This window comes from Saimiri boliviensis, chromosome 14 (genome assembly GCF_048565385.1).
Source record: "Saimiri boliviensis isolate mSaiBol1 chromosome 14, mSaiBol1.pri, whole genome shotgun sequence".
Classification (NCBI taxonomy): domain Eukaryota; kingdom Metazoa; phylum Chordata; class Mammalia; order Primates; family Cebidae; genus Saimiri; species Saimiri boliviensis.
The window spans coordinates 12,378,237-12,388,963 of NC_133462.1; the positions used below are offsets into that span (position 1 = coordinate 12,378,237).

At 52.0% G+C, this 10,727-nt stretch overlaps 1 protein-coding gene across 5 annotated transcripts in view; it reads left to right on the forward strand.

Annotated features, from left to right (window-relative positions):
* The window catches only part of PPP1R13L (protein phosphatase 1 regulatory subunit 13 like), a 26,457-nt gene extending 16,059 nt beyond the window's left edge, over positions 1-10,398 (forward strand). For all 5 annotated transcript variants that reach the window (XM_039466483.2, XM_039466482.2, XM_039466481.2 and 2 more), the window contains 5 exons: positions 1,604-1,735; positions 1,815-1,948; positions 2,045-2,211; positions 6,651-6,850; positions 9,813-10,398. In XM_039466483.2, the coding sequence (XP_039322417.1) occupies positions 1,604-1,735; positions 1,815-1,948; positions 2,045-2,211; positions 6,651-6,850; positions 9,813-9,851 (672 nt within the window). In that variant the 3' untranslated portion in view covers positions 9,852-10,398. The remainder of the gene's footprint in view (positions 1-1,603; positions 1,736-1,814; positions 1,949-2,044; positions 2,212-6,650; positions 6,851-9,812) is intronic.
* The last annotated feature ends 329 nt before the right edge of the window (positions 10,399-10,727 follow it).

Here is a 10,727-nt window from a genome sequence, read left to right on the forward strand (position 1 = left end):
ACAAAAATTAGCCAGGCATGGTGGCACATGCCTATAATCCCAGCACTTTGGGAAGCCGAGGTGGGTGTATCACTTGAGGTCAGGAGTTCGAGACCAGCCTGGCCAACATGGTGAAACCCTGTCTTTAAGATACAAAAGAAATGCCGGGCGCGGTGGCTCAAGCCTGTAATCTCAGCACTTTGGGAGGCCGAGGCGGGTGGATCACAAGGTCAAGAGATCGAGACCATCCTGGCCAACATGGTGAAACCCCGTCTCTACTAAAAATACAAAACATTAGCTGGGCATGGTGGCGTGTGTCTGTAATCCCAGCTACTCAGGAGGCTGAGGCAGGAGAATTGCCTGAACCCAGGAGGCGGAGGTTGCGGTGAGCCAAGATCGCGCCATTGCACTCCAGCCTGGGTAACAAGAGCGAAACTCTGTCTCCAAAAAAAAAAAAAAGATACAAAAGAAATTAGCCGGCCATGGCAGTGTGCACCCATAGTCCCACCTACTCGGGAGGCTGAAGCAAGAGAGTTGCTTGAATCTGGGAAGCAGAGGTTGCAGTGAGCTGAGATTGCACCACTGCACTCCAGTCTGGGCAACAGAGAGAAACCCTGTGTCAAAATAAAATAAAATAATCTCTTAAAAAAAAAAAAAAGAGAGAGAGTTGCCAGGCATGGTGGCTCATGCCTGTAATCCTAGCACTTTGGGAGGCTGAGGTGGGTGGATTGCCTGAGCTCAGGAGTTTCAGACCAGCCTGGGCAACGTGGTGAAACCCGGTCTCTACTAAAATACAAAAGAAATCAGCTGGGCGTGGCAGTGCGCACCTGTAGTCCCAGATACTTGGGAGGCTGAAGCAGGAGAATTGCTTGACCCAGGGAGGTGGAGGTTGCAGTGAGCTGAGATTGAGCCACTATACTCCAGCCTGGGCGACAGAGCGAGACTCCATCTCTTAAAAAAAAAAAAAATTACAGTATCATGGAATGATTATTACCAATTGTTGAAGTCACCAAATTTGACAATTAAAGATGCTTATATTTTGAATTATAAAATCACAAATTCATGCACTGATATGTTGTAGTGGAGGTTTTTTTTAAAAAAATTATACTTTAAGTTCTGGGCATTATTATGATTATTAATTATTATTGAGGCAGAGTCTCACTCTGTTGCCCAGGCTGGAATGTGTTGGCAAGATCATGGCTCACTGCAGCCTCCGCCTCCAAACATCTGGAATTAACACACCTGGTAACGTTTTGTCAGGTGTGCCTTATTGCATGCGTTATTAACAAAAGAAATGTGAGTCTGTGTATGAATTGAGTAACTGGCTCCGCAATCATTGTTTTGAACTTACAGAATTACTTTGTCACCAGTCCCATGGCCCCCCAGCTTTCTCTCAAGTTTCAGGGCTCACGTTTCTCAAATCACAGGATTCCCCGTCTACGGCAGGGAACTGGAGGCTCCAGGAGGAGAATGGAGGCACCCCCTCCCCCACCGCTCCGAGTGAACCCCAGCCCTGCTCCTGTTGAGATGGGTGCCACGGTCCCTGGACCTCTGTTTCTACCTCTAGGTCATGGATATACTAACAATCCCTCCAAGTTACTGAACTCCACGCCCTGTCCCCCAGGAGATGCGCTCGGTGCTGCGGAAGGCGGGCTCCCCGCGCAAGGCCCGCCGCGCGCGCCTCAACCCTCTGGTGCTGCTCCTGGACGCGGCGCTGAGCGGGGAGCTGGAAGTGGTACAGCAGGCGGTGAAGGAGGTGAGCACTGCTGAGTGGCAGGTGGGTGCGGCGGGGGCGGCCCTGGGACTGAGTCTTCCCCCTCCCCCGGTACACGCAGATGAACGACCCGAGCCAGCCCAACGAGGAGGGCATCACCGCCCTGCACAACGCCATCTGCGGTGCCAACTACTCCATTGTGGACTTCCTCATCACCGCGGGTGCCAATGTCAACTCCCCCGACAGCCACGGCTGGTGAGCCCCGACCCGCGCGGTGGGCTGGGTCCCCCGTGGGCGGACGCACGGGCCTCTCACGCATCGCTCCCCGCTACCCCCCACCCCCACGCCTAGGACACCCTTGCACTGCGCGGCGTCGTGTAACGACACAGTCATCTGCATGGCGCTGGTGCAGCACGGCGCTGCGATCTTCGCCACCACGCTCAGCGACGGCGCCACCGCCTTCGAGAAGTGCGACCCGTACCGCGAGGGTTATACTGACTGCGCCACCTACCTGGCAGGTGCGAGGCAGGGCTGTGGCGCCTGGGTGCCTACCTGGCGGGTGCGCAGGCGTGGGGACGGGTGCAAACACCCCCCACTCGGGAGAGGAGGATGTGGGGGCCGTACCAAGCCCGTGGCAGGATTGCAGAGGAGGAGGGGGAGCAGGGATGGACCGCCTGCAAGGGTGAGGGACTGTGCCCCCCTAAGGGAGAATGGGAGATGGAGGCTGTGCCATGCAAGCTGGGCATCTTTGGGGAGGAGCCTGGCTGTGAAGATTGGTCTGCTCACCTTTGGCATCTGCAGGAGTGGGAAGCTGGATGTTTCCATATACCTGGGGTAGAGCTCTGGGCAGGTGGGCTCTGGCACTTGGAGAGGCATTGCCACAGGCTTGGTAGGTAAGCAGGCTACAGCTGCCGGAAAGGGGCCTGTAGGAAGACAAGAGACTGTACCCTATCTCTCCAGGGGATGGGTTACAGCACCTGGTTCCTGGAAGGGCGGGGCAAAGTAGGCTGTACCCCGGGGATTGTGCACAGGGTGTATTCACACCTGGAGGAGCAAGTTGTATCTCAGTTTGGGTGAGGAAACTCACAGAGTCGGAGCGAGAGTTGGGACAGAGGGTTATATATTTGAAAGGTGAGCCCGGTCAGGCTACAGGACATTGGGCTGTGCCACCTACGACAGAAAATGAGTGAGAGGCGTGTGGGAATGCCTGCCTTAAAGGTGAGCTGAGACAGGCAGGAACCACCTGGAGAGGTACAGACCATTCCCTAAAGGGGGAACCATGAGACAGGGGGTGGGTCATTACACCTTTGTCACGGGTAGGTGGAACCTGTGAGATGTGAGTTGTCCTGCTCTGCCTGCCTCAGACACGCGGGGTTGGGAAAGTGAAGTAAAGATTGAACAACACTGGCCAGGCACGGTGGCTCACGCCTGTCATCACGGCACTTTGGGAGGCCAAGGCAGGCAGATCACGAGGTCAGGAGTTCAAGACCAGCCTGACCAACATGGTGAAACCCCATCTCTACTAAAAATACAAAAATTAGCTGGGCGTGGTGGCACACGCCTGTAATCCCAGCTACTCGAGAGGTTGAGGCAGGAGAATCAGTTGGACCGTGGAGGCAGAGGTTGTGGCGAGCCAAGATCACGCCACTGCGCTCCAGCCTGTCTCAAATATATATAGAGAGAGAGGACAACACACTTGGGCATGAATGCAGGAGGAATTAGAGCAAAGGGAACTGGCCGGGTGCGGTGGCTCACGCCTGTAATCCCAGCACTTTGGGAGGCCGAGGCGGGTGGATCACGAGGTCAAGAGATCGAGACCATCCTGGTCAACATGGTGAAACCCCGTCTCTACTCAAAATACAAAAAGTTAGCTGGGCATGGTGGTGCGTGCCTGTAATCCCAGCTACTCAGGAGGCTGAGGCAGGAGAATTGCCTGAACCCAGGAGGCGGAGGTTGCGGTGAGCCGAGATCGCGCCATTGCACTCCAGCCTGGGTAACAAGAGCGAAACTCCGTCTCAAAAGAAAAAAAAAAAAAAAAAAAGAACAAAGGGAACTGAACCACTGACCCCTGCAGAGGAGGGGTGCGGTGACCTACTGCACCCTCCAGAAAGGGGGCTAAGTTCTTTCTTTCCTAGAGATGGGATTTCCCTGTGTTGCTCAGGCTGTTTTCAAAGTCCTGGGCTCAAGCGATCCTCCCTTCTCAGCCTCCCAGAGTGCTGGGATTACAGGTTTGAGCCAACATAGCTGGCCGGCCCAGGGACTAAGTTCTTGATGGAGATTACATACTGTAATTGGGAGGAGGTTCAGGTGGGTTCTACCATCCGGAGATGTCATTACGTCTTCTTTGGAGGCTCCGTTACTTGGGGGAAGGCAGTGGAGCTGGATGGCACCATCTAGAAAGGGGGCAATGAACTCGGCACAGTGGCTCATGCCTGTAATCCCAGCAATCTGGGAGGCCTAGACGTTAGGATGGCTTGAGACTAGGGGTTCAAGACCAGGCAAGGCGGGCCAGGCGCAGTGGCTCACGCCTGTAATCCTAGCACTTTGGGAGGCCCAGGTGGGTGGATCACCTGAGGTCAGGAGTTCAAGACCAGCCTGCATCATGGTGAAACCCTATCTTTTTTTTTTTTTTTTTTTTTTTTTTGAGACGGAGTTTCGCTCTTGTTACCCAGGCTGGAGTGCAATGGCGCGATCTCGGCTCACCGCAACCTCCGCCTCCTGGGTTCAGGCAATTCTCCTGCCTCAGCCTCCTGAGTAGCTGGGATTACAGGCACGCACCACCATGCCCAGCTAATTTTTTGTATTTTTAGTAGAGACGGGGTTTCACCGTGTTGACCAGGATGGTCTCGATCTCTTGACCTCGTGATCCACCCGCCTCAGCCTCCCAAAGTGCTGGGATTACAGGCTTGAGCCACCGCACCCGGCTTGAAACCCTATCTTAAAAAAAGAAAAAAAAATCAAGACCAGCCAAGGCAACACAGAGAGGCCACCTCCCTTCCCCATCTCTACAAAATATGTATGTATGTATGTATGTATTTATTTATTTTATTTTATTTTATTTTATTTATTTATTTTTTTTTTTTTTGAGACGGAGTTTCACTCTTGTTACCCAGGCTGGAGTGCAATGGCGCCATCTCGGCTCACCGCAACCTCCGCCTCCTGGGTTCAGGCAATTCTCCTGCCTCAGCCTCCTGAGTAGCTGGGATTACAGGCACGCACCACCATGCCCAGCTAACTTTTTGTATTTTGAGTAGAGACGGGGTTTCACCATGTTGACCAGGATGGTCTTGATCTCTTGACCTCGTGATCCACCCACCTCGGCCTCCCAAAGTGCTGGGATTACAGGCTTGAGCCACCGCGCCCGGCTGTATTTATTTATTATTTTTGAGATGGAGTCTCGATCTGTCGCCCAAGCTGGAGTGCAGTGGCTCGATCTCAGCAATTTCTGCCTCCTGGGTGTAAGCAATTCTGCCTCAGCCTCTCGAGCAGCTAGGACTACAGGTGCTCACCACCATGCCCGGCTAATTTTTTATATTTTTTAGTAGAGACAGGGTTTTGCCATGTTGCCCAGGCTGATTTCGAACTCCTGAGCTCAGGAAGTGTGCTTGTCTTGGCCTTCCAAAGTGCTAAGATTACAGGTGTGAGCCACCATGCCTGACCTCTACAAAATATTTATATTTATTTATTTATTTACGAGACAGAATCTCACCCTATTGCCCAGGCTGGAGTGCAATGGCACAATAGCTCACTGCAATCTTTGCCTCCTGGGTGAAGGCGATTCTCCTGCCTCAGGCTTCCGAGTAGCTGGGATTACGAGGCACATGCCACCATGCCTGGCTACTTTTTTTGTTTTTTTAGTAGAGGCACGGTTTCACCATGTTGGCGAGGCTGATCTTGAACTCCTGGCCTCAGGTGATCTGCCTGCCTTGGCCTCCCAAAGTGCTGTGATTACAGATGTGAGCCATTGCACCTGGCCTACAACATATTTAATAATAATAATAAAATAAAGACTCAGGAAGAGTCTGAGGTAGGAGGATTGCTTGAATTGAAAGTTCGAGGCTGCAATGAGCTTGATCTTACCACTGTACTCCCGCAGCCTGAGTGGTAGAGTGAGACCTTGTCGCAAAAAAACAAAAAAGCAAGAAGAAGGAGAAGGAGAAGAAGAAGGAGAAGGAGAGGAAGGAGGAGGAGGAGGAGGAGGAGGAGGAGGAGGAGGAGGAGGAGGAGGAAGAAGAAAGAAAAAGAAAGAAAGGAAAGAAAGAGGCAGATGAGCCCACTTAAAGGTGGAGAGTAGGACCATATCATACAAGGAAGATGGAATCTTCCATAGGGACTATAAGGAAGGACAAAAGACTGGACCTCTAGGGTTGACGGAGATTCAGCAATGTACAAGAAGGAATCCTACCTGTAATCCCAGCACTGTGGGAGGCCGACGTAGGCAGATCACCTGAGGTCAGGAGTTCAAGACCAGCCTGGCCAACATGGTGAAACCCTGTCTCTACTAAAAATATAAAAATTAGCCAGGCATGGTGGCATGTGCCTTGTAATCCCCGCTACTTGGGAGGCTGAGGCAGGAGAATCGCTTGAACCTGGGAGGCAGAGGTTGCAGTGAGCCGAGATCATGCCACTGCACTCCAGCCTGGGCAACAGAGTGAGACTCAGTCTGCAAAAAAAAAAAAAAAAAAGGGAAATGGGGGCCACTGACCCTGCCTCAGGAGTGGGTGGCCCATCTGGATGCCCCCCCCAGTGTCCTCGAAATGCTCCAGACTGCCAGTTCCAGCATCTGACTCCAGCTCCAGCTCTCATCCGCAGCCATGGGCACACACAACGTTTCAGGGGGTTCAGCCCCCTGCTGGGACAGGCGCCAATTTGCAGGGCCTGTCCCGGTCCCCACATGGCCCCTGCTCCTGGGCCCCCTGGGCAGGGCTCTCACCTTCCCTCATGTGGCATGTTTCAGACGTGGAGCAGAGTATGGGGCTGATGAATGGTGGGGCGGTGTACGCGCTCTGGGACTACAGCGCCGAGTTCGAGGACGAGCTGTCCTTCCGCGAGGGCGAGTCGGTCACTGTGCTGCGGAGGGACGGGCCGGAGGAGACCGACTGGTGGTGGGCCTCTCTGCATGGCCAGGAGGGCTACGTGCCGCGGAACTACTTCGGGGTGAGCCCAGGGGGAGATGTCGTGGGAACCTCCTGACGGTTGTTTAGGGAATAGGATGATCCCACAGGAAAAAGAAGGGGCGAGACGGACAAAATGGGTGAGGGAGGTCAGAAAAGCCCATTATTGGTCATGGGGAGGAGAGGAAAAGATATTTAATGTAAAAAAATTACATTATATTTAATAGTAATATGGGGGGTAAGGGAGAGTTCTTTATAGTTAGGGGAGTAGGTGAGGAAGAGGCCTTTATTTTTATTTTTTATTTTAATAATTTTTTTTTTTTTTTTTTTTTTTTCTGAGAGTGTCGCTCTGTCACCCAGGCTGGAGTGCAGTGGCGCCATCTCTGCTCACTGCAACCTCCACCTCCCAGGCTCAAGCAATTCTCCTGCCTCAGCCTCCCAGGTAGCTGGCATTACAGGCGTCCACCACCATGCCCAGCTAATTTTTGTATTTTTAGTAGACACGGGATTTTGCCACGTTGGCCAGGCCGGTTTTGAACTCCTGACGTCAGGTGACCTGCCTGCCTCGGCCTCCCAAAGTCCTGGGATTACAGGTGTGAGCCACCGCATCTGGCTGGAAGGGCCCTTTATAGAGCTGTCAGGATGCAGGGTGCTCACCCATACTGCCTTACCAATTATTCGATTGGTTTCTGCTCAGTCCAATGTTTTTATTATCATCCCTGATTGTATGGGTGGAGAGGTCAAAGAATAATCCATTTTAGCCAAGGGAATTGATAAAGAAGAATCCCATTTTATTTATTTATTTTTGAGACAGGGTTTCGCTCTAGTTACCCAGGCTGGAGTGCAATGGTGTGATCTTGGCTCACTGAAACCTCCGCCCTCCAGGTTCTAGTGATTCTCCTGCCTCAGCCTCCTGAGTAGCTGGGATTACAGGCATGTGTCACCATACCTGGCTAATTTTGTATTTATTTAGTAGAGACGGGGTTTCTCCATGTTGATCAGGCTGGTCTTGGACTCCTGACCTCAGGTGATCCACCCACCTCTGCCTCCCAAAATGCTGGGATTACAGGCATAAGCCACTGTGCCTAGCAGAAGAATACCATTTTAGTGATGGGCGGTGGAGTTAAAGAATTGTAGATTAAGGCTGAGAGTGGGCCAGACTTGGTGGCTCATGCCTGTAATCCCACCACTTTTGGAAACTGAGGCAGTCGGATCACCTGAGGTCAGGACTTCGAGACCAGCCTGGCCAACATGGTGATACCCTGTCTCTACTAAAAATACAAAAAATTAGCTGGGCATGATGGCATGCGATAATCCCATCTACTCAGGAGGCTGACACAGGAGAGTCGCTTGAACCTGGGAGGTGGAGATCTCAGTGAGCTGAGGTCATGCACTGCACTCCAGCCTGGGCAATAAAAGTGAAACTCCGTCTCAAAAAAAAAAAAAAAAAAAAAAAAGGAAAGAAAAAGGCTGGGAACAGTGGCCAAGGTAGGCAAATCACTTGAGTTTAAGAGTTTGAGACCAGCCTACGCAATGTAAGGAGACCCCACCTCCACAAAAACAAGGTGAAAAATTAGCTGGGTGTCATGGCTCACAGCTATAGTCAGCTACTCAGGAGGCTGAGGCAGGAGAATCACTTGAGCCTGGGAGATTGAGGCTGCAGTGAGCCCTGATGGTGCTACTAGCACTCCAGCCTGGGTGACAGAGACTGTGTCTAAAAAAAAAAAAAATGTCGCTTACAAGTGTACAAGTTTATTACAGGTGGAGAGGAAGCTTTTTTTTTTTTTTTTTTTTTTTTTTTTTGAGAAAGAGTCTTGCTGTCACTTGGGCTGGAGTGCAGTGGTGCCATCTTGACTCACTGCAACCTCTCCCTCCCCGGCTTAATCCTGCCTCAGCCTCCCAAGCAGCTGGGACTACAGGCTTGCGCCACCATGCCTGGCTAATTTTTGTATGTTTAGTAGAGTCGGGGTTTCACCATGTTGGCCAGGATGATCTCTGTCTCTTGACCCTGTGATCCTCCCTCCTTGGTCTCCCAAAGTGCTGGGATTATAGGCATGAGCCACCTCGCCCTGCCAGATTTTTTTTTTTTTTTTTTTGAGATGGAGTCTCGCTTTGTTGCCCAGGCTGGAGTGCAGTGGCGTAATCTCGGCTCACTGCAACCTCTGCCTCCTGGGTTCAAGCAATTCTCCTGCCTCAGCCTCCAAATAGCTGGGACTACAGGCGCATGCCACCATACCCGGCTAATTTTTTTTGTATTTTTAGTAGAGATGGGGTTTTGCCACGTTAACCAGGCTGGTCTCGAACTCCTGAACTCAGGTGATCCACCTGCCTTGGCCTCCCAAAGTGCTGGGATTACAGGTGTGAGCCACCGCGCCCAGCTGTTTTTTGTTTTTTGTTTTTAGAGACAGAGCCTTGGCTCTGTTGCCCAGGCTGGAGTGCAATGGCATGATCTCAGGTCACTGCAACCTCTGCCTCCCAGATTCAAGTGATTCTCCTGCCTCAGCCTCGCGAGTAGCTGGGATTACAGGCATGCACCACCAAGCCTGGCTAAATTTTTGTCTTTTTAACAGACAAAAAGACAAAAAAAACTGTGGCCCAAGCTATCTTGAACTCCTGAGCTCAGGTCATCTGCCTGCCTCGGCGTCCCAAAGTGCTGGGATTACAGGCATGAGCCACCCTGCCCAGCCCTGAGAGGGTTTTTTTTTTTTTTTTTTTTTAATATGGAAGTGAGACCCAAAAAGACAACCAAGGTGTTAGAGAGAGGTGGGCTTCTCCTTGTGGCAGTAGAAGAGACTGGGAATATCCCATGTCATCAGTGGAGGCTCTGATTGGAAGTTTCCATCTGGTTCTTGGAGATTACATAGAACTTGGATTCTGGAGCAGTTTGGGAGATGCTGAGAGAGCCCCCTTAGGAAGGGGTGATCAGGCCTGAGACAGGCGGCAGATTTGGGTGTGTGACGGGGAGGTGGGAGCTCCTGATGTCTGAAGATCCTGTGTCTCCCCAGCTCTTCCCCAGGGTGAAGCCTCAAAGGAATAAAGTCTAGCAGGACAGAAGGAGATTTCTGAGCCCGACAGAAACGAGCATTCTTGCCTTCACCGCAGACCTCCCACTCCGTCTTCTGCTTCCTTTATCAGCACCCCTCGCCCTGCTGGTGGTGGTCCTCGCCACCGCTCCTCTGTTCTCCTCGAAGTCCAGGGAAGAAGGAGAACCCCGGCCTTAAATTTCGGAATCTGCCTTAGCCTTGGGAGGTCCAGGAAGGGCTGGAAATCACTGGGGACAGGAAACCCCTCTGTTTTGCCAAATCGGATCCCGTCCAAAGTGCCTCTGATGCCTACCCCACCACCACCTCCCCCAGCAAGCCAGCCACCTGCCCGGCAGAGCCTGGGATGGGCGACCACACCCCTGGGTGTGCCTGGGAGTCACCGCTGCCTCCAGCTCTTGGGGCAGTCTTAAGGTCTAGGTGGGAAACATTGGTCTCCACCAGGATCCCTGCCCCACCCCAGTTAAGTGCCTTCATACAGCACTGGTTTACTGTTTATAAACAAAATAGGGAAACTTTCCTTTATAAATAAAAGTAGATTGCACAGGAATTGACTTTCTTCTCTTTGATTCTGTTTTGACTCAATACATGCTCATCCTGGTGGGTTACTATTTTTGGCAAAGCAGTGAAAGTAACCCTTCTTCTCCTCCCCCTCCTCCTCCTCCCCTCCCCCTCCTCCTTTCCTTCCCCTCCTCTTCCTCCTCCTCATCCTTCTCCTCCTCCTCCTCCTTCTTCATCTTCATCTTTTTTTAATCTTGCTCTGTTGCCAGGCTAGGATACAAGAGCACAATCTCAGCTCAATGCAACCTCTGCCTCCCGGTTCAAGCAAATCTCCTGCTTCAGCCTCCTGAGTAGCTGGGATTACAGGCCCACCACCAT